The following is a 25,320-nucleotide window of genomic DNA, read 5'->3' on the forward strand; positions in this document are numbered from 1 at the left end:
CGATATGAACGATACACGACACCACCCACAGTCCGGAGTGACTCAAATGACGTAACCCCCGGTGTAGACGTGAGTAGCAAACGTAAATAGTATCTATCTCCATGTCCTGGCTTCGCAAAGTAGAGCCTCGCGACCGCTTGAGAGTCCTTGTGCCTTCGAGCCCACTCCTTGTCCGACTTGTTCCACCAGAATAGTCGAGTCATGTCGGTGTAGAGTAATGATCGAATTGATAGTGAAGATCTTAGAATTGGCAAGTTTTCTGCGCACAGTCGCATGTACTCCGTGAGAGTTGTTCGCGTAGCACTGCCAGAATTGAGAGCAGCTCGAAGCCCATCCGCGTTTTGGAAGTACACCATTTGATTGTTTTCTTCATGCAGGGTCAGCCTCGTAATCGCAGGGTGCCTCCCCGAGAGTGCAAACTTGAATAGCCGCCACGCAGCTGGAGTTGGGAGTCAGTAGTGGTCACCATCAGCGTAAATGGAAAATAAGCTCACCCTCAGCTGCTCCTAGGAATCGTGCGTCAACGTAGTCGGCGGGCTCGCTTTCGGTCTCGAGACTCAGATCTTGTCGATCATGCCCTTTGGCTATGTACTTGTAGAGGTATTTCACAGCCTTCATGCTGACTGCGATCTCGACATTAACGTGGCATTCGTACTTCATGAGTAGGAAGGGATTGTAGGGAACAATGTCTCAATTTGTGTAAGTGTTCCCGTTTTTCACGAAAGACCTTCCGTCGTCAGGCCTGCGATACTTAGGGTAAGAGTCCTCCGTCATCGCTGTTTCGTCCATTTTTACTCTGGGCGTAAGGTCTAGGTATCAAACTTCCTATTTCACGTAAATATGTTCATAAGATTTTATTGCACATATTTCCTTATTCCTTTTAACTCCGGGCTCTCAGCCTTATGCTACCCTACCTAGGATACCCTAAGTTGAGAGTACTGTGGGGGGGGGTGTCCAGAGCCGCGGGGTGTACCGGGTGCGTCCGCGGGGCGCTATTTCTAGTGCCCTGCGTGTTCAGACGACCTGGTCCACGCCGTGCTCTGAGCCGCGTAAAGTGCCTGAAGGGCGCCGGAGGACTCGGTCCTAGCCTACCCGGTCTTGGGGTATCGGAGAGCCCCCGAGCTCGCTAGGACCCATCCTCTCCGGTAACCCATGGTTTGGCAATTACGGCGACATCCCCTTGATGTCGATCCTTCTTACCCCCGCTCTGTATGGAGTTGTTCAGTTGTACAGAATAGGATTCTGCTATCTTCTGATCCGTCTCAAACTCTATTTCCGTAGAGGATAAACCTCACGGTGCGTCTGGGACTGTTCTCTCTGTTTCTCATCTGTGCTTTCTCTGCACACAGGTTCCTGCTGGGTTCATTTGGTCTCATTTTCTACTTATTCATATCTATTCATTTCAGCTCAACCTGCTTCAGCCGATTCCTACTTTCCTCTATCTCTTCCTGATCAAACTCTCTCAGATATAATTCGTAAGCTTTAGACTTCCATCTTCCTTTCTCCACGATGGTTTCTAACGGTACTTTCTCGTTCCATAGGAACGACGCTCCTCCGACACGAAACGAATGCCCCGTAAGGCCGTTATATCCATCTTTTAGCCACGACTTCCTTAATAGCCCCATCACTCCTGCTTTAGTCAACGACGTTCCTACATCGCCGTCTGGGTGCGTGAAGCTGAAGAGGGGATCTTCTATACCTAGACCGTCGTCTAACTGTTTCTTCAATAACCTTTCGAGTGCTCCTACTGGATCTAGTAACGACTTGTGTTTGCGAAGATATAGGTACTGTATCTCTCCAGGTTTCGACGTCTTAGCTTCTCTCAACGCTAACCTTGCTTCACTTCTATCATCTGTCCACTGTAGGTCGCCTAGACGTATCGATTTCGAGAGTCTCAGGGGTACCAATTCACCTAAACGAGCCATACCCCAAAATGCGACCAGTGCTACCGTGACTGCCAACTCTCCTGCTTCATCTCCTCTTTTCATGTGTCTCAATAGGCTGACCAGGTGTTTGATTTGAACAGGGGTTTTCTGCGGTTTTTGTTCTTTTCGTGAGTTTAATAGTTTTAATGCTTTAATGCAGAGGTTGATTTCTTTCTGCTCGATTTCGGGGAACTTCAAGTGATGAAATAAGTGCCACGCCCGTAAACCTGATATATAAGCTTCTACCGTCGATGGTTGTATCTCTTGGTGAGTCTTTTCTTCTCCCTCTGCTTTAATTCCTGCCCATTGAATGAATAATCTGACGTTCTCTTCGCTTGCCGGTAAGATTTGGTGTTTTTCCAGATTATCCGACTTCCCAAACTTCATGAATTTCTTAACTGCCGAATTGTATTGTAATAACGTATCTGCTGACCAACTTCCTCCTTTTAACATCAAGCGTTGAACCGGGTCATTTTCTAAATTTATTATTCCTCTTCCATCGCTAACGAAATGTATCACTTTCTCTAAATCCACAACTTTCTTCTTTGGTTCGGACGTCGTCATACTTGATAAATAAAGGGAGTGAGATCGGTAGGTACTTCAATTCGGACTTCTTCAGACCAGTTAAGTTTCGGAGATTTGATTCCTCTAGACAGTTCGTCTGCGTCGTTGTCTCCGGATGCGACTCGTTTTTGTTTGATTGTACACTGACTAGTTGTTAGGATTTTTTGTATCTTTTTCCATTCGTTGTTCACGGCACGATCTTTCGAGCGCGAGTTTCGCATCGCCGCTTCGGTGGTCGTATTATCGGTCCAGACAATGAAACTCTTCCCTTTCACTTCTCTTAGTTTCATAATCATCAATAGTCCCAGTCTCACCGCTACGGTTTCGATCCACGCGATATTACGTTTCACCGAATCGGGTCCTATTTCATTCCATTCAGGTTTCAGTTTGAATTGACCCCAATGCTTCCCTATCAATACTCCCACTCCGTACGACGTCGAGGCATCGCCTACCCAGCTCACGTCTTCGGCTTTAGTATCGGGGATGATACGCATATGGTCGAATGTCTTCAACACCGTCAACCATTCTTCCAGGTCCTCTCTAACCGCCTCCGTTATACCTCTTCTCGCTTCAGGATTCCTCCAAGCTTCCTTCCATCCATACAACTCTTTCATATAGCATCTCATATCCGGGAGAATGTAGGTAGTATGTCCTAATTGTCCTACAAATTTATCCACATCCTTTTTCTTCCATTTCGCTCCTCCTAAGAGGTCAGTAATATTTTGAATTCGTTGTTCAATCTTCTCTACTGGGAGTCTAACTGTTTTGGTCTTTCCGTTCCAGATGAATCCCAGATATTTCTGCTCGTCCGCGAAATCAGAGTATTTTGTGTGGTTTGTCTTGACGCCCATCCGTTGGCTTAATGTAAGTACATCTTCCATGTTGATATCACTCCCCGCCTCTCTTATAATCAGGTTGTCGTCAACCCACCTAAAGATTTTTGGGATATTTAGGGCTAACATCATGATTTCTTTCCAGACGTCTGCAGCTCTACCGAACGTGCCGCATCCTGCCACCCCGCCAAAACCTACTCTAGTGTCCACCCAAAGCCTCTGGTGGAAATCGAGTATTAGTAAGTATTTCCATTGTGAGGGGTGTGTTGGTATTTGCCGATACGCCTTCTCCCAATCAAAAATCGCTAACTCCCATTGATTTTTGCTATTCTTCAGAAAGACCGCCACGACCGCGAAGTCATCCCACGTCGTCTCAAAATCTTCTTTGTCTACGAAGGAGTTTACCGAAGGTATCCCTTGGTCGTGTCGGGGAAAAGAAAGATTACTTATCATCCGGAATGACCCGTCATTATTTATGACACTGCCCATCGGATTGGAGCGGAAGAAACCGAAGTGGTCGTATACTTCTTGATGAGTAAAGGGTCCGTATAATTTGCCTTCACCCTTTTCTTTATCGATCATCTTTTCAATTTTATCTCTGACTAGGTTGGCTGATTCTTGGTTCGGTGGTGTGTACCAAGACCAATCCTGGATCGTATGCTCTGGTATACCCTGATCGAAGCCTTCTCTGAAGCTGGTAAGGACGTCACCCCATTCTCTCATCAAGTCGAACTCAGTCATCAATTCCTCCCATTCTGGGACGTTCAGCTCACATTTCACTTTGGAAGGAAAGCGGCTATCTCTAGTGACTGTGAAATGGGGGATTCGGAAATTCACTTCTTGGCTACGATAGGTCAAGGGGATGGAAAACAGGGTATCTCAGTCAGTTTCGATTCTCACTTTTCTCATCTCTCTCTTTCTCTTTTTTTTTTTTTTTTTTGGAATTATTGGTCAGATTTGTTTCGTTTGTGTTACGCATATGTTAACATCATCTTATTGTTTCTATTCTGTTGTCTAATGACAGGGACACGATAGGAACCTTTTTGGATTTCATTACTCAGACCTACTACCAGCAACTTTGAGAAAACAGAGAGAGATTCATTTGGTAGTACCAAGCTTGGTACTTACTTCTTGTGAGCATAACCTCTTCCAGCATTCCCTTTTCCATTTCCATTTCCTTCTCTATTTGAATTCTCCTCTCCTTGTCTATTCCTTCCCCAGTTCCCTTGGCCGTTTCCTGATCCGTTTTGACCGAAACCAGACCCACTTTGGCCATTTCCTGCTCCATTATCTCCACCGCTTCCTCGACCTCCTTTAAAATTCGGTCGATAATTGTGAATGTAATTCGCCGGGTTACCTTTGTAATTCGGATTGATAGCCGGTTTGTTGTGGTTTGCTGGCTGGGACGGGGGTTGAAAGGACGAGGTGAAATTACTCGTCGCTGCGAACGTACTGGTCGATGCATGCGGAGCGTGGGTTTGGCGATTGAAGATTGCCGGGGTCGTTTGTTGCGAGGTATGTGGCTCACTCCGGGTTTGAGCCCACAAGGCTGATCGGACAGATTGGGTGCCCTTGCTGACTTCACTCTTCTCTTCTCTTGATTCTCCCCTACTCGGATCATCCCATGCCGTTGCTCTCCCTTCCCAACTCTCTCCATCAATCGGATCGATGAATTGTTTGACTTGTCCATGAGCGTATGGGTTGTCTAAGTAGAGGTCGTCGCCTCTCTTGATTGTGTTTCTTTCCGCACGCTTCTCGATTGCCTTGTTCCTGACTCCAATATCCGCCATGTCTTCTTCTTCACCAACTCGAAACGTAAGATAAGTCTGTCTCATCTCGATATCATACCGGAAAGCAGTAATCCAACCACCATCGTTCTCATTCTGGATTTCTAGAACATTCGCGAAATGTTCTTCCATACACGGTACCACCTCATCGTGTTTATAGAACTTCAGATATTCCATAAACAAATCCTTCTGCCGATGCCATTGGGCCACCGTGGTTCGCCATTCACTCGGTACCGGGGATCCATTATAAGCGATCGAATCGGCATCTTTAGTTTTCGTCCTTGATGACTTGTTGGACGTGAGGTTGAGATCTTGACGGAGCCAGTTAGGGTCGAATATAGAGAGGGGAACGTATCGTGAGAGGTCTCTCATTGCAGAAGCCCAGTAAGGTGACAATCCAATCAGATTATTTAGTAGTTCTTTTCCTCGTACTACTTTGATCTTCTTCCTGGTGCTGATTTCCTTCCCACTTTTCTCCCCTGACACATTCTTCTCGTCTGACTTGCCTTTCGACTTAAACTCGACCCAGTTTCTTTTATCCTCACACAATCGATCGTATAAGCTCCTGTTATGGGCAGTAAAGGCCGCATCGATTTGAGCATCCAACATCACGATCATCGGGTCTTCCGTGACCGCTGGGTTTGCTAAGACATGTCGCGCGTTGTTTGGTTGATCTCCTGCGGAGTCTGGTTCCCAATCAATTTTTCACGTCAGTTATCTTTTCGTCTTTATCTCTTTGATTTTTCCCCTTTTTTTTTTTTTTTTTTTTTTTTTTTTTTTTGGATATTTTCCGTTTGGATCTATTCCATGTGGATATGATCCTTTGGATCTATTCCATTGGATCTACTCCGTTCTCTTTAAAGAGTAATTTCATCTCCGAAGAGGCATTCCCATTGTTTTGGAAGAATTAATTTTTAATATGTTATAAGAATCTTTAGCTTACCATTCACTTCTCTGTCTAGGTAGATACCTCCCACCATCCTAGTACCATCCTCTTGGTTTCCTCCCATTTCATCTACACTTCCAGCTTCCGAACCACTCTAGAACTCTTGTTGTCGTTGATCGTTGGTTTGATTTTGCGGGGGTGGGTTTGGTTTGGGGCGGGCGATTTGTGATTGGGAATGTGAGTGGGGATTAGATGGATGAGGGGGAGCGGTACGAGGGGGAATATTCGGGGGGGCAGACGATGTCGATGGGTTGGGTGGGGGGTTCATCGGGGAATTATGGAATTGATCCATGGGTGCCTTCCCCTTCGGTTTCTTAATCCGAACTGGTCCTACTAGTTGGGGTCCTGAGTCTGGTGGTTGTCCGATCTTGCGTTTGGATTGCCTCGTCGGTGCCGCTCTTGTTTTGACTTGCTTGGTAGTCCTCGATTTGCCGATTTCTTGACCAGCCTCTTGATCTTCCTCACCTGCGTTCTCTGATTCTTCTCCACCTTCATTCTCGTTCTCTTCTCCTTTTCCTTCTTCATTATCTACTCCTTGATTTTCACCTTGGTTCTCTCCCGTATTTCCTTCTTCTTCTTCTCCTCCCCTCTTGCTTCCTTCAGTCTCTTTACTTCCTCCTTCTATTTTATTCCTAATTTGATCGTCGATCTTCTTCTGAAAGTCTTCACTGTCCATATTTGATGTAATTTCTTGATTTCTGATTTAATAGATAAGTGTGTCGACGAATGTAGAGAGATTTATGTTTGTTTTGAGATTGGACGTATCGAAAAAGAAAAAGAAAGTTAAGCTTCAAAGAAATGCTTAACTAAAACTACGGAAGCTTGTCTTTCGGGAGACTAGGTGGGGATTAGGAGTGATAAGGTTGAAGGGAAAATTTTCCTTCCCTTCTCCTGTATCACATTTCCCGCGACTTCGTCGCATATGTAATTTATTACATGTTCACCTAGTCTCACCTTACGCTCTAGGTACTATGGAAGTCCTCCCCACGTCGTGCCTTTGGTGTGAAGTGGCAATCATATTGGGCAGCCTTGTCTGGATTACTTGGCGAACCGTCTAGCATCCAACAGTCACAATCTCATAATTTTGACTTGCATTCAAAGTTAAACGCTCCATCTTAGGCCGCTTTTGATATTCCTCACGGAGAAGCTTAGTCATGGTAGAGTGTCGTCCGCATGGTAGATTTCACTTTTCTCGTCATCTGAAAACTAGCAAACTGATACCCCAAGAGCTAATCGCCATACCCTAATTTGCCGATTTTCTCGATCCTACCATGACCTTCTTCAGCTTTTATAATTGAAGTACACCCGCTCGGAGCAAATGGTAGAGCACTCAAAGGCAATACTTCATCTAAAAGCTTGTTCCAAAAGTTGCACTCCCCTTCGTACAATTTCAAAGGTCCACAATATGAAAGAAATGACCTGAACACTCTCAACAAAAGCAACAGTCGGACGAGCATTTTGAGTCCAGGACTTTTATATAGATGATTTGGCCATAAAATCATGCTGAGTATACCATTCAGCCCCCTTTCATACCACGGGCAAATACCATATATATCAAACGCGCACGCTTTTGCTGAAGCCCTTATAAGGATCCAAAGATTGATCTAAAACAACTCGAACTCTACTCAGAAACTCGCAAAGTTAGGCCTTATAATGAGTCTAATCACATCCGTCACCAAGACTAACAAAGCAATCAAAAACGCCCAACCTAACCTTGATGGTTACATTTTTTACAATAAAATCGGCTCTGGAGCCTATGCATCTGTCTGGTTAGCTTATTCACTGACACACCGAACTCATTGTGCCATCAAAATGATTCACGAGCATTCACACTCTCGTCTACACGCACCTCTACCACCACTCATCGCCAAAGAAGTGTCAGCAATCCAAATCGGTAGTGGATGTCGCTTCATCATTGATCATATAACAACTGTTTATCAAGAAGGACATTATTACATTATCCTTGAGCTCATGAGGGGAGGTACTCTTGGTTCTCTGCCTATTCCTTTACCACTCATTCAAGCTCGGTATTATATCGCAGAACTATCTATTGCCCTTGGACACCTTCACGCTCGCGGAGTATCTCATTCAGATCTTCATCTGGAAAATGTTTTATTGGATTCGAATGGTCATGTCAAACTCACCGATTTCGGTTCCGCTAAGATTCAGGTGGAAAGACCTTTTACACTTGCTATGTCTTTGAGCTTTGATGAAGATTGGTGCGCTCTAGGGTGTTTGCTTTATGAGATGATCACAGGAAAATTTCTTGCTCTGTACCCACAAGGCTTTGAAACTCAGTCAGATAAATTCCGTCTTTCATTTCCCGATTGTATCGATGACTATCTCTGTCGGCATTTCATCAATTGGCTCGTCGGTTTCGAACCTGACTGGCCTAAGCCTTCATTTGAAACGATCCAAGTTCACCCTTGGATGAAAGGTATCCCTTGGGAAGAAATGAAGAATCCCTCCGAGCCAGGACCAATTCTACCATCCCTTCTATCAATTCCTCCAATTCAAGCAGCATTGATTTTATAAAAAAAATCCCTTGGTTTCCTTTAGATTTTTCAGGAGTTACAATCTCACCTTTACAGACCGATTGAACTCTCCTGATTATTCTGAGTCTTTGTCTTGGATTGACGCTTATATTCATTTCTCAAATTCAAAACACGATTCCTCAAACTCCTCCCATTAGAAAATTCCTGAGCATGATGATCATCTTCGATCATTTTTATAAAATCGTTCTTCAACTTTCTTTTTCTTTTGAATGCAAGTTAGGATTCTTCTATCATGTTTAGAAAACATTGTGAATGTAGCATGTAGATAATCACACTTTCTCAATGTCAAGCGATCTTCATGGTGAGATTATGTATCCCAGGAGTGCCTACAAAGATCAGGTTTAATTATGGATTTTCTGAATTGATCGTGTGCAATCTAATCACACAAAGGCATCAAGGTGATGAATCTTGATCACTCAAGTTGTAGTAAATTGCTAAGCTACCCACACACTTATGGATAGCTATCAGCACTTGCGGATCACCTCAAGAACAACTGATACAGCCTCAAAAAATGTCAGGTGCCCTTATATACATGGCACTCTATTTCATTTTGAGCTCATAATACACACCAGGTATAATTCAAAAAGAGTATGCCATTGAGCGGAGTTTCGCGAGTTGGAGATGCAGCATTTGGGTTCAAAGGAGTGCGCCTCAGGAGATCATTGGCGAATTTAATTAATACATATCCGAGTTTCTCACGAGTGCCTGGCGAAATGAAATAAATTAAGATGAAGCAAGGAAATCGCGATGTATCAAGATATTATGAAAGAGAAGACACGATGGGTATATGATCTAGTAAAGTACAACCTAGAATGATAATCACGCAAAGGATGAATTCAATAAATCAAAGCTCAAATTCAACAATTGGATAGTCAACCTTTTGAATTTTGAAATTGTCTTGAGATCGCTTGATCTTATCTAAAAGTTCATCTCTGCTTGTATAATACTTTGAGAATTCCCACTGTGATGAAGTATGGCTAGTTCGAAAACCCATTTGACCGTTATCACGAATATTGCCCTCTTGATGATACGCCGTTTTACCGCGCATGAAAGGATCCTATCAAAGAAGAATGAATCTCAAGAACATTTTTTTGAAAGATTGATGATCAATAAAACTTACAAGAGACAGATGATTGACGCGAAGCATTGATGCAACGAAATCCCTCAGTTGTGTATTGGTAACAGAATCATCATCAATCCATGAATTAGTCACTTTGACATAATGATCGATTAGATTTTTTTTCTGCGATAAAAGTTCTTGTTTCCTGCTATCCTCAAGTTCGGGACGTGCTGTTGGAACCTTGTAACACCATTTCCAAGTTGAATCACCACCAAGGTCTTCAAGTAAATAGCTTTTGTCGATATGGGTTCGGATGTCTTCGACAGATTTAGTCATCGTGATCTTCGAGCGGACCACAGCTAAATTCATCCAAGAAGTAAATTCAATATACTTTTCCAATGGAATATATTTGGGGCGTACGTACGGTCCAAGGTAGATGAAATGACTTTCCAAATTCCATGAAAGACCCAAGGAGCGTTAAAGATGATCAGCGTTTGTAAGGACTACATAAGAGAGACACCATATCAGCCATCGACATCTTGTTTGGAGGATAGAGAAACTAAAAAATTGACTTCAGGGTAATAAGCTTCCAGACATTTGTTCAGAAACATCGTAGCCTTCCAATCCATGTTAACCAACCCGAATCCGCTGAACGAGGTTTTTTAATCCATCAGTTGACAGAATCTGGACGAAAAGGGGAATTGGAACGCACGCAAGATCGATGACCACAGTGATTTTGGACTTTGGATTAATAGTAAACATTCGAATACTTTCCATGGCATAAACGACGAAGTCTGGGATGAAAAGGTATCGATGTGTTAGTAAAGTGGATGCACAATCAGGCTGCAGGAGAGGATGAAGAGACCAAAGGTTTTACCTTCCATGGCTTTAGGACTTTGTTCACCCGCTTTGTAATGTTTTGCAAATACGTATGCAACAGGTCCACCCATCTTAGAAAACCCTTGTACAAATGTCTTTCCACAACTAATTTGTTTAGTGAATGCATCTCCATCTTCACCTTTCTCGGACATAAATCCTATGTCTCCCTTGAAGATTACAGATTCTACATTAAATTCGATCCTCCATTTCAAGCATTCAATTAGCATCGTGATAGCTTCATCTATATTGAGTTTTCTAGCGCGAATGAACTTGATACATGTATAATCAGGATCGTCTACCTGATGATTTTGCAGATTTTCAATTGGCCTTGGTCAGGTTACATCAATGATCATAGATCTCTTTGAAATTCTACAAATGTGACAGCCAGTGCGGGACGGTGGTATCCTTTGCAACAAAAACACGCACCGTAGTGAAATTCCACAACGCTTCTGCAAACTTCTCGCGTCCGTGGAGTGAGATAATCGACTGAGCGCCATCGTTGCTGGTGGGCAAAGACTTTTCGCTAGCGGGATTCAACCCCAACAAGCTGAAAAGTTGCTTCCAAAAATTCCTGAGAGCTGTTGTCTCCTCATCGTTGAAAAATTGTTCTTGATTTGAGGCTGACATTGATTTTGTGAGGTTTCTTAAACTGATCGAATCCTGGGTTTGAGTTCTTTGATTGTAGGTAGATTAGGTGAAATCGAATGGCGGGGTTGAAACTTAAAGTGCAATTGCTCGGTTGAAATATATAAGCCGATAAAAACTGTGATGATGATGAAGTTCAGCATAGCCGCGGTCTTTGAGGCAAACATTGTGAGTGAGACTGGCCTGGTTACACCGCGCGCCAACAAAGAGGGCACGAGTCTCATTTATGCAAGGATCAGCTTGGTTCATGACACGAGCGTGGGAATCATTCGCAAAGATGGCTTTGGAGGCGCATCATCCGAGCGACGGCTCACTGGCCATTTCCGAACGCAAACCGACCAATACTGCATAATACAGGTCGCCATCATCATCAATTCCACTTCGTTATAATTTTTGGATGCTAGAGAAGGAGTGCTGATGACAGCACCAGGTGGTCAAAGGAGTCAGAGTGAGAGGAGGTCTCTCGAGTCTCAAATTTAGCCAAACCTCGGAGTCAGACTCGCGACGTGGACGGTTGACGGTGGTCGGAGGAACGGAAATCGGATGGCTATCCCGGATCACGGCCCCAGTACTATCCGATAGTACACAAATTTCGCTTGGAGGAAATTGAAGCCAAGCGGTCACCACAGACCAGAACAACGCAGAACTCGAACAGCTACAATCGACTCACAAACCCTTACGATTGCTTTATCATATTCGCAACTCACCAAACTTCAATCCCGAGCACTTGAAAACATATTGGCCTGAACGTACCCAAGTCTAGTCTTTTAGATCGGATAGAAAATGGGGAAATATTACTGTGACTACTGTGGTACGTCTTCTCAAATTCAGACATGAAGATATCAGTTTCATACCCATCAAGTCTCGCTCTTTCCATATCAGTAGTTTTTACCCCCGACTGATCTGATCCGTTATTGTTCACCTTTCGCGTTTGTGGCTTTCTTCGACTCTCGGTCTGAAAGACGTCTTCCTCGTCAGCGAAAGGTTTGTCCTATTGGTCTCAGATTATGAAGAGTCTAATTTGAAACCGAAACTAATTACACATGGATTTTAGTCCTTCAGTTCGAAAGGCTCATAACAGTGGTCGGAATCATTTAACCAACGTTCGGGATTATTACTCATGTCGGTTGCCCTCTTCAGAATTTGTGACTCTCACTAGGAATGTAAATATGATGACTGATGATAACTCTGTTTTGTCATGCGACCACACCTATAAAATTCAGCTCTCGGTCATGACAAGGCCCAAAACATCATCGATGAAATTACACGGATGTATGAGAGCGGTGGCTCGAATCCCGCGAGGCCAAATGGTGGCGGTGGGGGTGGAGGAGGTCCAATGAATGGAAATATGCCAGGTCCACCAGGAATGAGTGCGTAACCCCAGAATTATATACCTTTGATCTTCAACTTGCTTCTTTAGTCTCACCATACTTTTCCTCTTGTTTCAAATAGTGCGAGGACCTTTTCCAGGACCACCAGGGAGTGGACCACTTTCAAACCTACCACCATTCCCTCCTGCGATGTTAGCCCTGATGAACGGGGGTAACTCTAATGCGATGAATGGTGGTCAACCCCCTATGCGTTTCGCTGGACCCCCGATCCTGAATTCTAATGGTATTCCGCCTCCCTCTGGTCCACCCGGACCTCCTCCCGGTCTTGGACATCATTCATCAGCTCCTCCACCTCCTCATCACGCCTTTGGCAATAATATGCCCAATGGGACTGGTCATCAACCAAATCAACCCGGACCGCCTGGACCGCCTCCTGGTTTGATTGGTGGTATGAATCCGGAACGTGCTCGACAGTTGGGATTAATGTGAGGTATGCTTGGAAACACAAAGACGAGCGCACCCTTCAAATTTGCTCCCCTTGTACAGAAATGAAGCACTTGGAACCAAAAAACTTGATCAACATTTTGATATGTTATATGAATATCTTGATCTGAGCCCTCCAAAAAAAACTTTTGAACTACCAAGTGTATTTGGGGCTGTACAAATAAACATATCATTGGATGTTCCTCTATGTTCCTTCTCGTGTGTAGGGCCCAGGTTACATTATCCTAAAGTGTCATAATTGCAACTGTGTAAGTAAAAGGGAATTCAGCTTGGGTGGCCGAGTGTCTTGCAAATATCTATGTATCAATACATCTTTAAGCTGAGTCTGCATTGAAACGCATTTTCGTGAGTATGGTTTGTAAAACTGCCTCATCCAGAACAGCAGTTCATCAAAGTTACCTCGCCAAGATTGAAAATACGTTTACGTTGACGCGTCCCACAACGCATACACTCACCTCACTCAACTTTTGACTTCTCAATCCCACGAACGACTCAACACCTATTCTTCATTGAAAAAGCGATGCGGTTCCGAGCTCAAGTTTCCAACTTATCAGCCTTCACTAGTTCAGTCATTTGCCCAGGGCTTCTTTGGACTTTTTCTAGGTGAAAAAAACACCAATGTTAATCATCCTGTAAACCATCTACAGAATTCGTTGAATCAGTTGCCAAACTTTCCAAAAGAGCTGTCTTCAAATTCACACCTACGGAACTGAAAGTTATATCGACAGGTGATTTAGATGACGGAGTTAGGTTCTTTGGGTAGGTCCAACTCATCCTTGGTGTGTGATCGACATGTTCTTCTTGGTTATCTGTTCAATTTAATATCCAATCAAGTCTGAAGATCTAACCAACTGTCTTCTTTGTACATAGGACAGTACATGCGGTGAGTTGGAAACCTTTGCGATTTCTCGGTAGAGGGTGAAAGGAGGAAATCGAGTTGAACCAGTTTGGGAAGGGGATTCGCAATAGTAGAAGACTCTCTTCGAACATCATTATCTCGTCCAATCCCAAGCTGAAAATCAAATCTTACTCGAACTCACCACTCAAGCCCTCAACAGCGTCTTGAAAGCTTCATCGGGATCACGATCAGAGATCGTCATTCGACTTGGCAAGAATGGTAAGACGCCCGTCTTGAGTTTTGTCACTAGCGCAATTGTTAGTAATTCAATCCTTCCTGTGACCATCAGTGTTCATCTTAGTTTTTTGACTTGGCTTTCTTTTTTACGAACTCCACGACTGGAACAAGAGCTTGAATAGGACTGAATACGAACTTGAACAACATATCGCCGTCCGCGTTGTGAAACCAAACGATACTGAAATTTTAAGAGAGCCTCAAACGCCAGTCCCAGATGTGAGTATTGACCTTCTAGTGAAGTGTGCAAAGCGAAAGCATTTCGCAAGACCTAATGTAGTGATCCATTAGATACAAATCACGTTACCGAAACTGGCAGATGTTTGTAAAGTTGCAGAAAGATTGAAGAGTCTCGCTCCTTGTATTCAAGTTTCTGCGAACCGAGATGGCTGTTTAAAGTTAGGGATCAAGAGTGAACATGTAGATGTAGAAACCGAATGGCATGGTTTAATTCTTGGTCCAGATCGACCCGAACAAAGAGCTTTATCATCTCCAAATCCGAATACCCAATTCAATCAATGTGCATAAGTGATTTCCCATATATCTTCTCCTTTCTTCACCATCTGAACTTTTGTGTTTCTCCTTCAGCCGGCAATGTAACCCAACCAACAAATTACCCTTCGAGTCACTTCTTTCAAACGACAGTCAAATCACGTGGTCTCTTGAAGTTCCTGCAAGCTCATGCAATCGCTAACCTTTCACTTGCCTGTACGTAATTTGCCATCTCTATTTGTTTTCCTTTCGTGCTTTGCCTGGTAGAGTGATGTTCACGGGAGTCTTGGGTGGTGGGTTGACACAGGTATCTGTGATGCGCATTCTTTGATAATGTTCATTTATATCGGACATAGTGATGATAATTCAATGGTCGGTACATTGTTAGTCCGCTTCTTCCTTCTACGTTCTTGTTTTCATGAGTCTGCAAGTCGCTGACAGGCGAATGAATCCAACACAATGAAAAATTGAACCGCCGTAACACAGGGCGGCGTATCTACCTGCGGTGAACGAAGAAGGGGACGATTGAGATTCATCTGCACCGAATTGCGCAGGTTTGGACAATTACACAAGCAAAGAGTGTCCAACAGTAGGCTTGTCTTATTTATTGAGAAAGGCTCAATCCAGATAGCGATCAAGAATCAAGTATTCACACTTCTATTGATTTACAATGTGAAACTTGCGGGTGTGTATCGCAATGTAGTTCTCATAAACACCGAGTATTCATTCTAGGTATGTAGCTCAGAGTCTGCGTAAGGGATCATCTTGGCTAGCGCTTGGATGTAACTTCAAACTTCTTACAATAGTAAACCTCCAAACAAATTTATAGTGATTCCATACTTTAAGAGAGGGACCTGGGATAAGAGGGACCTGGGATAGTCCACATTTAAAGAGGAGTGAATATTGAAAAGCTTGTATGCACAGTGAGGGAAATCGTGGATGTTAGGGGGTCGACACACGAAAATTCGCTACAGCGGACCTCGCACAACCGGGGGTGAGACGTCGAGACAGGACCCAGGAAAGCTCCTCTTCAGGTTGGTGTCGATACAGGTCGGAAGGCCGCGTCTGCGCCCTCGCAGAGGACATCTTTTCACTTCCCTGACCGACCAACATCACTTTACTCCGCAGGCAAAGTGGTTCAAAACCACTTTCTACATGATCCTGTAGCCTGACATGATAGGCACTCTGAATAACATGGCCAAAAAAGTGGTGTGAAGATTCTTACAACCCGCCTGTATTGTCAATTTTTTGAATTCAAAAATTGGGTACGGTGTGGAATCTGGATACAACGCTGTACGCCCCTTTACAAGTGGGACAGAAGGCTTGAAAACTCGCCTCAACAACAGCATTATGGAGTGGTGTTTCCCTCTCGATAACAAGAGCTACACACATAGAAAACTTTCCCTGTGGGGTGAAGTGATGTTTGTCCATGAGGGAAGCAGAAAACCAAAAAAAACTACTTAAGGACACTTAATCCTTGTATTGCTCACCCCACAACAATTAGTCATGAGCCCCTCTGCAAGGGCGCAGACACAGCTGCACAGAGAAGGCTTAGTTAAGCTGAGTGTCAAAAATTGTTGGAACCAGGCAGATTTGTGGCCAAAACCTTTTTTGATGTAAATCGTTGGTCTGGGTATAGGGTGAGATCATGTGGAAGCAGAGTGCAAAAGAGAGGAAAACACCATCCCCTTTTGAGATAAATATCACCAGAAACTCAAAACAGTGGCACCAGAGTTTTTCCCAAATTTTCCTCAGTCACAAGACTATCAGTGTTTTATTGTAGATTTTTCATTTCCCCTTTCATTTTATATGATTGTCTTTATCCCTGTCTATGTACATGAAAATTTGGGTTTTATTCTTGTTTATGCACACCAAAAATTGTTTTTCATATTTTTCTACATACTCAAAATGAGCTCCTCTTCATTTCCATGCTAACCATGCTTCTGAGAGCTGGCAAACAGGGCTGTTTGTATGCCAGCCCCATCTGTATGCCATCCCTGTGGCTGTGTGGCCTTGGGGCTGGGCCGTGGGTAAGACTGATGAGATAGGTGTTATAGGACATTGGAATCTGACCAGCATCACAACTCACATCTCTCAAAGTTGGAATTTTTAGCACCAACTTCTACAGAGGATTTCCTGGGTCCTGTCAAAAGCCCTCAGATTTTGAGAGGTGCTCTCTGGATCTGCAAGCTCTATGTGGGCCCCCAATATCACGTGTCATCACAATAGTTGGCTATCAAATATGCCTGTGCAACCAAATTTTGAACTGAACAAAAAATCAGATCAAGTGGCAAAGGAAGTGGCAAGAGAAATGGCAAAGAAGGGTGCCAAGATAGTCTCACTACCAGTAAGTCTGGGACAACTACTATGACACACTGAGGAACAATTTAAAAGGGGAGCTTTTTCAATAAAAAAATTCAAAAGAAAAGGAAAATACATAGCTGACACATTAAACAAGTTTTAGAAGAGACAGGTAGCCATAATATTTCAACTAAAATGTAGAAATTTTCCACTCCAAAAGTTTCTCCATTTAATAGGAGTTGAAGAAGCTGAAAAATGCAAAAAATGCAGGGTGGCACAATCAACAAATCAATTCCTCATACTTTGTAAAAGATCTAAGAAACAATGTCAAGCATTCAGAAAGAGAATCAGAGACCACTCCAGAGAAGAGGATCCAATGAACAAGGAGAAGGCTGCTCTTGGTGAGTCAGCATTAATGTGGCCATGAATGCTGGCATAACTTGGATCCTGGATAAGTCAATAGCCTTATTTGCCAAAACACCATTGATGAATGGTATTCTGGAACAAGATTTCAAGTTTTTCAGAACAATTGCTTTGACTGTGACAGAATTCAAAAGTTGCAGAATTTCTGTTGCAAGTAGTTTGAAATATGCATCATTGCTTTTAAAAAAATCTCCCTGATTTGCAATTTCTTCTGTACCAAATTCCACAAAGAAGCGCACAACTTTGTGTGAGTATGTGACTGTGTGTTTTTGGAATGGCTTCAATGCTTTATAAACTGGAGTCAACTCTACCATTTTCTCAAATCTGAAAGTAATTATAAGATCATCTTTTCTATCAACAGATTTCAGTGACGGTCCTCTCTTTCTCTACATTTCATTTTTGTTGTACCATTGGTTTGATGAGCTTGGCAGGTGTTTTTGCAACTGCATAAGCTGGTTTTGATGAAATCTCTCATTGATATTGATATTGGTGGGCACATGTTTCTTGAAATCAAAAGGGCTGTCCTGCTTCCCAGCCAATGATTGACACCATAACTCTACCAGTGTCCAGGCTGGTCTCATTCATATCCTACAGTGTTTTCACTTGATAGAAAAGTATAATGGTGTATATTCAGCATTGGGCAATCTTTTGGTTTGGTTTAAAATTATACTGTCTTGGAAAGAGTCTTAATCCTTCTTGATCTTTAAACAGATCTTTTGGCATTGGAAAGCAACACTCCAAAAATTGCCAACCACTTTTGAAAATTGTTCACACGGGTCACTGAATGTCTGTTCTTCATGCATGATCCGCAATATTGCCATGATCACAGGTGTGATTTTTCCTACTGAGATTGAGATTTTGAGTTTCAAGACTTTTCCTAGATCATCTTGCTGAGAATTTGGATCAGTGGATGGCTTACAGGCAAGATCAGTTGAAATTCCAGAGTGAAGATCTTGGAAAAACCGCCTGACTTTATTTCAAAAAGAGTAGTTGTTTTCCATAATATTGGTCTCACTAGTTTTGAGGAATACAAAAAGAAGGAGAAATGTGGATTCCAGATTTCCCTCCTCCTGAGAATGTGGACAGTATATGTATCTGTACTTGGATTGATAGATTTCCAGAACATTTATGTTTTTGCTGGGTCTCTATTGAATATTTTCCTGTGCTTGTACATTGATGCAATAACCAATATTGTTTATGTTGATTCTGTATTAGGCTGAAGTGTAAATTTTGTTTTTAGACCACCATATGAGGAGCTCTTTTATCATGCTCACTTCAATGGTCCTATTCTTTTGGGGTTTCAGGAAGCATTCAAGCAGACCTCCTTGACTGAGCCAGTGGAATTGAAATGTTGAGTAGCAATTGGTATGATCACACAGTACATCAAGTACATCTGCGTCTGAGAGCTCTTTACTTAAATTTTTGTTGAGAAATTCTCACCCTTCATCAAGTAGTACCGCTATTGAAGGAATGAAGGAATTCTTGAGTTGAAAATTGCATGTATTGCACCCAGAAATGGGAAAATAATATTAGTCTTGTACTGTCGACTCACTGATTGGATCTGGGTTTGTGTAGCTGCTGGACCATTTTGGAATATTATTAAAATATTCCTTTGATAGATCTCAAAAGAAGTGTACATTTTTCTGTGAATATGGATATTAATCTGACCCACAAGTCTTGCTTCTTGATGAAGCTGGTGCATAGTGATTTCTGGAATTAGGGTATACAAATATGGTTCTAAAAATTTGCAGAAGGGTTTTCCCAGAATGCCAGAAGTTTTCTTTTGGGGAGGTGTTCTGATGTTATGGTGTTCTGAAGCTTTGAATAACCAACACTGTGTATCTTACAGAACAATAGCCATGTACAAACCAAACCCGGTTGACACAAAAACCTGTTATACCCGGGTGCATCTTTGGGGGTAACTTTGTGTATCTATTGACAGCTCTTGACAGCTTCCAGCCAAAAAGTGGAGCAGGTGTACCGGGCTAATATTTGTTTACCCTGATGAGATGATCTAAAGTCACAGGTTCCTGCTAAAACAATTGATCTCTCCCAGAAAAGCCTTTTGGTACTCATGCACATCCATAATTTTCACCTTGGAGGGTACATGGTATGCAATTGCCATTAAAGATTCCTACATTGTATGAATCTTTCTGTGGTCCAGAAAGCATATAAAGTCTATCCTGATTTTGACTTCTCTGGCTGATCCCTGATAAAAGTAGGGTTATGTACTGTGGCTGAACTTGAAGGCAGTTGAGAATTTGAAGTTGGTGTTGCATCATATACATCTGGTCTATCTTCAGGTGGTTCCATCATACTTTCTGTCTTTGAATTTCTGCTGTTCATTGGAGGTTGAAAATGTCAGGCAAGAAGCGTGGGAGCTAGAATTGAAGATTGATCTTTTTTTGCCCTTGGTATAAAGCCCTGAACAAGAAGGACTTGATGTTGGGGGTGATTATAAGCCAATGCAAATTTGTGTTATCCTGAAAAATCTTGTGAATACTTTGTTCTTTTGTGCTTAGAAATCCCTACCTCTTGAGAAACAATATCAAGCAGTGATGGAGCTTCAAGTTCAGGAACATAACCTGTCACATCAAATCCAACAAGATCTGTGTCATTCATGAGATGGCCATGCCTTAGGTGACCTTCACGCTGTGAATGTAATGAAGCATAAAGACTTGAGTTTGGTCATTCTGATGGCCCACCATCTTCATATTGTTTCTTATATGCCCCAAACATCTCTCTTGATACTTCCCTTGATATAAGTCATGTTTGAAAAGTATTTTTTCAGGTGACCTGACTGAGATAGCTGAGATAGATGAAATTGACCCACCGGGAGACACAAGCGGGAATACATGTTGATGAGTAGGAGGACTAGTCAAAAGCATGAAGGAGTCAAGAGTCAAGATACAAGCCTCCGAGCATGTGACTAACCTTGAAGGGCAATGGCCGGGCTCGGCCGGGTCGTTGTACAAAACCCAAGACCCGGCCGCAGGTGATTTGAGCTGACCCGGGGTGAGTTTGAACCGACTCCCGTTGTCTTGATCGTCGACGTCAAGCATCTCACTCATCAGCATTCCACCACCACCACCACACAACCAAACTATTCTTTTCAATATGGGTACTAATGGATACGATCTGGCTCATCCTGCAGAATTGGATGGTGAGACAAGCTATACATTCAGTTGAGTCTATCTCTCTATCTTCAAACTGTGTGATCTTATCAGCTAATTGTCTTCTTGATTTAAATAGCTTGTGGTAAAATCGACGCTGGGGTTCGTACGAATGATATTCAATTCCTTTCACGTCTCGTATTATTTTCGACAGATCGCCGACAATCAAGCTGATGACGCCTATCATTTTGATCATCTATTTCACCCATAGATTGCCGTCTTGATCGGATCACATGCTCATCTGATCGAATTTCCATCTTTACTACTACCACCCGGTTGCGAACCCGGTTCGATCGTCAGTATCACTTGTTCGAGAAATCAGCATGCTGAAAAGACCCAAGCAGCTGCATTCTGGGATCTCCAAAGTCAAATCCTCAAGCAATTTGGCACTCAAACACCACAAGCACCTGTGCTCAAACTTCGATCTACAACTCAAACATCTGTTGCTTTAGAGTGGGACAGGCTAGAACTAGCTCAGTCGAAATTGTTGTCACTCTCGATTTGGAAAAACGGTCAAAGACTAGGACCGATTCCAAATCCAATGAATAATTTTTCCACTAAACTCTCTGGGCTTGATCTCGATACGGAATACGCGTTTCATCTGGTGATGAGGACTACCGGTGGCACATACAATTCCAAGCAAATCAAAGTTCGAACTCATTCCTTGAATGATACCACTGGTATCAATGTCTGCTTCGGTGTCGTCTTACCTGACGAGCTCTTAGAAGAGTCCAAGGATGCATTAGAAGACTTAGGGGGCCGTTGGACGGACAAGATTCAGATTGATACCACACATTTTGTTTGCACCATGCCCTTCCACCCCCAACAAGCCAACATGAACAATACAAACTCATTTCCATCTCTCGAATACCAACGTGCGCTACAACTCTCAATTCCAATTGTTCAGCCCACCTGGCTGTTAGCTTGTCTCGCCGAGAGCAAAATGGTACCGATCTCGGCTCACTATATAGGTGCAAACCCTACAACCTCGTACACCGGCTCAACTAGTTCACTTGCACGCACCAGAACTGGAAGCAAAGCTGGACTTTCAAAGACCGATGCAACGATCTCCACTACTTCAGAGGGTGAACCAAAAGATTTAGCTTTCGCGTCCAACTCGTCTCCTGAGCCCTTGAAATCGAATGGAGCTCTCTCGCAGTCCGCAAACGAAACACCTCTAGAAACAATCACGGCTTCGCCTCTCTCAACCTACGGGTCGACTGCACCCCAACAGCAGTCTTCCTCTTCACCAACTGACAACATATCGCAAGAACATTCAACCTCAGGTCCAGTCTCCCCAGTCTCCACAAAGACCACGGTGCCCATATCACCCCAGCCTGTTGACCAAGCTGTCGGTCACACCCCACCCCATCTGGACTTGACTCCCAAACCAGCTCACCAGTCTTTGCCAAAGCAACCCCATGCGTCATCTTCCGAACATGCCCTTCACATTGCTAACGACGATCCATTCTCATCTACAAGTCCATCGATTTATAATCCTTCACCTGTTCGACCACTCACTAATTTTCCTATCGAATCCACTTCACCTCACACTGCTGAATCGGTGTCAGCACCCGAAAATGTTGACCTTGAATCGGCTTCAACCTCGGAAGTTCACAGCACCTCAATTCCGTTGCCGGACTCCACTCAAGAATCTCATCCTCAGCCTTCCTCAAACTTGACCCCTGAGCATGGCCCGAGTTCGGATCACGAGCCCACATCAGAAACTGAGTCAGACCCGGTGACACCTTCATTTTTAAGTCCAGAGGATCCTGAACCGGACCCCAATACCCAACCGAACAAACAAAAGGCATCAGAGGAAGAGGAAGAGGAAAGTCGAGGAGGAGGCGAAATCGCAGACCTCTGGATGGGTTCTTTCTCTCCAGTAGCCAATGAAGCCAACCAATAGGTTGAGACAATCAGAAGCTCAGGAATTGTTGAAGAAAACATTGAGCAGAAGAGTAGAACTCTCTCGTTGTATTGTTTGAGCTATGTAATTAAATTCTAAGTAGGCGATGAGAACTGAGAGGACACTTAGTTGTATAATGATTGTTTGTTTTAAGAAAAAAGCGTGCTCAAAACGAGGCAGTAAATGTACATTTGGAATGGGCTTTCCAGAATTTTTAACTCAATACACATCAGGTAAGTGTTTTGATGCAGCTGTACATAAAACATTTCTTGACGAGTTCTCCAAGTCCTTCAATAGGACTGAGAAGGTGCTTACCATTCCCTGCCAAATTTGGAGATTTTCTCAAGAATGTTTTGCATTTTATTCATCTCAGAGCTGGTTGGCTGGCATCAACCCAAAAATCAGCCCAATCCACTTATGTTTCAAAAAGCCAAAAATCCTAAAAACTGGTTGATGGAAGTGATCTTTGTGTGATAGAAAACAGCCAACCTATTTGGGCTGGATGACTCTAGAGCTTGAAGGACCCCCGAGAGCTCCTATCGAGGCATACGATGTAAAAAAATTTCTTACACTACATACCCTTCATTAGAGTTTGAATTCATAAAAAGTTGATACATCTCCTCGCTCTTTCCTCAACAAGGCCCAGCCAGAAGCAAGGGACTTGGTCAATTTTGGATTCCATAGCAAGACAAATGTGAAGACTTGTTACAAGCTATGAACTTCACAGCAATTCACAGCAAACATAAGGAAATAAAATATTTTACATCGTGTGCCTCGATAGTAGCTCTCCGGGGTCCTGAGCTTGATGATTGCATTCCAACACAGTTTTTGAAAGTCAAATTACACACAGACGACACGGGAAAAATGAGAGATTTTCCTGTGGGAAGACTGATCACACTTAATGTTTCTGAGCCAAAACACACAAATAATGCACAAATAATGTCAAAATAATACACCTTGGCTCATCAACTGTGTTGAATACAATGGGTTCTCTCATGGGACGATTGCCTTTTTTTTCCTGTGCATGGGGTGGTGTCAGTCATCAGCTTTCCATCCATGGTGATTTTGGCCGTAAATTCCATAATTTCCAACCCAAGGCTCATTGGGGGGTTTTGAATTCAATTTTCTTTGGGTAATTTTTATAAACTCGGACAAGTAGTTTGTATAATACATTCTTTGTAAAACCAACATATTTTTAATCGGGGACACCTAAAAAGGTGTCCCGCTTGGAAAAAAATTATGCATATTTTATAACAGCAGGCAAGTTGCTGTAGCGTAAAAATACGTCGAAACCTTCAACTTGAAACCCCCTTTGGGTCTTGATAGGTCTTGTGGTGACAACTACATGTACATACAATTACAGTACTCAAAGTTGTATAGTTCCATGTATGAATTTTTCTTATATACTTTTTTGGGCTGTTTTTTGGTGGAAAAAAGAGCAATATACTTTTGCCAGGCTGTGTGCAATTGTAAAATACAAAATAAAACACTATATACAGCTGTTTCAAGAAAGGTTGACAACTTCTTTTGGAAGAAGTTGTCTCCACAGCGGGTAAAACCAGAGACAAAACTTGATTACAGGTTTATTCTTTTCTGTATTCTTCCAATTAGCGGACAGACAAAATCAAGTGAGGGGCAAAACCCGGGTTTTGCACATTGGCAAGATTTTCAAAAAAAATAAATCTTTGTTGAAACAATGTGGTGATCAATTTATGGGATCAATCAAAAAAAAAATTAGTATTAGTAGTTTACCAAGTTTACCAGAAAGGTTTAACAGTGAAGCAAATTTGAAAATGAAGGATTCTGATCAATTGAAGCTCTTTTAGGCTTATGTATTGGTCATTTGGTCATGATTAGGTCATCATATTTCACGAAACTCATTAAGATCATTATGATTTATTCACAAACATATTACAAAAAGAAAGAAAAGAAAAACATAAGAAGAATTCAAAAATATAGGTATACAGGCTTGGAAACGGTTTTTAGGGTATTAATATTAGGTTTGTGGGTTTTGTGAGGTTAGAATATGAAAGAACAGAATTATATTATTCAGTAACAACTTCAATCTTGATGGTTGATAAGGAGAAATGAAAGTTATTAAGAAAATGGTACTTTTGTGAAGTCGGTAAACAAGGGTTTACAGGTATTTTACATATGTAACAGTGGTATTAGTAATATGTAAGGTTGCCAAGAGGATTTTCCAGGATTTTTCAGGTTATAGATGATGATGTAACATTACATGAGCAAGGAAGAAGGAGTAACAGCTGTGTAAAAGGGTGAAAAGGTGTGAATTTTGTCAAAAATGGAGGTTTTCAAGTTTATTACATATGTCAAATGACGTCAGAATAGGATGGTAGATGGCTCATTCAACACAGAAGAGGTGATTACATAATTTACATACTTTAAATCATTAGTAACAGAGATGTGTAACAAAAGTATAAGAGAAATGAGAAACTGGTGTGAATTTTGAATTTTACACTTACATGCATACATGTAACAACATTTACATACAAAAATCTTAACTTCACAACTCAATAACTCATTCCTTACTCATCAGAAACACCTGATATGGCGCCATTTATTGATCAGTATCACAAGATCTACAAGATGCACTTTAGTAATCCAAAATTGGACATCATTTTGAAAAACTTGTAATCTCAAAAGTGGGTTTTCAGCTAGTTTACAAGGACAAAATCACTTGTATTGATCATAAGAAGTGCTGTACATCATTCAACTATGTCATTGATCACTTTTGGCTGTGTAAATTACATCATACATTAGTAACAAATTCATTACATTGCGTCATCATATGGTTTTTAGGGGTTTTTAGTTGAAATTGATTGGTTTTTGAGGCTGTTGGC

The 25,320-nt window shown here is 42.4% G+C and overlaps 7 protein-coding genes across 7 annotated transcripts; 4 read left to right on the top strand and 3 right to left on the bottom strand.

Moving 5' to 3' along the window:
- Positions 1–4,446: 4,446 nt before the first annotated feature.
- Positions 4,447–5,157, bottom strand: MELLADRAFT_63432 (uncharacterized protein; the record flags this gene model as incomplete). The annotated part of the gene is made up of 1 exon (XM_007410534.1): positions 4,447–5,157. One exon carries the CDS (start codon positions 5,155–5,157, stop codon positions 4,447–4,449), a length of 711 nt encoding a protein of 236 aa, XP_007410596.1.
- Positions 5,158–6,149: 992 nt separating this feature from the next.
- MELLADRAFT_63433 (uncharacterized protein) lies at positions 6,150–6,731 on the bottom strand (the record flags this gene model as incomplete). Its single annotated transcript, XM_007410533.1, has 1 exon — positions 6,150–6,731. One exon carries the CDS (start codon positions 6,729–6,731, stop codon positions 6,150–6,152), a length of 582 nt encoding a protein of 193 aa, XP_007410595.1.
- Positions 6,732–7,720: 989 nt separating this feature from the next.
- Positions 7,721–8,218, top strand: MELLADRAFT_28030 (uncharacterized protein; the record flags this gene model as incomplete). Its single annotated transcript, XM_007410311.1, has 1 exon — positions 7,721–8,218. A coding segment is annotated over one exon (498 nt), but the record flags the coding sequence as incomplete, so codon positions are not given.
- A 1,024-nt stretch (positions 8,219–9,242) lies between these two features.
- MELLADRAFT_116556 (uncharacterized protein) lies at positions 9,243–11,244 on the bottom strand (the record flags this gene model as incomplete). Its single annotated transcript, XM_007410532.1, has 7 exons — positions 9,243–9,667; positions 9,731–10,029; positions 10,095–10,173; positions 10,243–10,318; positions 10,383–10,464; positions 10,548–10,848; positions 10,976–11,244. The coding sequence occupies 7 exons, from the start codon at positions 11,174–11,176 to the stop codon at positions 9,455–9,457; spliced, it is 1,251 nt and encodes a 416-aa protein (XP_007410594.1).
- A 615-nt stretch (positions 11,245–11,859) lies between these two features.
- MELLADRAFT_71940 (uncharacterized protein) lies at positions 11,860–13,130 on the top strand (the record flags this gene model as incomplete). Its single annotated transcript, XM_007410312.1, has 5 exons — positions 11,860–12,005; positions 12,157–12,178; positions 12,249–12,316; positions 12,418–12,564; positions 12,647–13,130. The coding sequence occupies 5 exons, from the start codon at positions 11,978–11,980 to the stop codon at positions 13,012–13,014; spliced, it is 633 nt and encodes a 210-aa protein (XP_007410374.1).
- A 419-nt stretch (positions 13,131–13,549) lies between these two features.
- MELLADRAFT_87274 (uncharacterized protein) lies at positions 13,550–14,689 on the top strand (the record flags this gene model as incomplete). Its single annotated transcript, XM_007410313.1, has 7 exons — positions 13,550–13,592; positions 13,677–13,788; positions 13,900–13,912; positions 13,955–13,997; positions 14,042–14,184; positions 14,276–14,380; positions 14,453–14,689. The coding sequence occupies 7 exons, from the start codon at positions 13,550–13,552 to the stop codon at positions 14,687–14,689; spliced, it is 696 nt and encodes a 231-aa protein (XP_007410375.1).
- A 6,072-nt stretch (positions 14,690–20,761) lies between these two features.
- MELLADRAFT_26215 (uncharacterized protein) lies at positions 20,762–21,550 on the top strand (the record flags this gene model as incomplete). The annotated part of the gene is made up of 1 exon (XM_007410314.1): positions 20,762–21,550. A coding segment is annotated over one exon (789 nt), but the record flags the coding sequence as incomplete, so codon positions are not given.
- Between the last annotated feature and the right edge of the window lie 3,770 nt (positions 21,551–25,320).

Source organism: Melampsora larici-populina, assembly GCF_000204055.1.
Source record: "Melampsora larici-populina 98AG31 unplaced genomic scaffold MELLAscaffold_20, whole genome shotgun sequence".
Taxonomy (NCBI): Eukaryota; Fungi; Basidiomycota; class Pucciniomycetes; order Pucciniales; family Melampsoraceae; genus Melampsora; species Melampsora laricis-populina.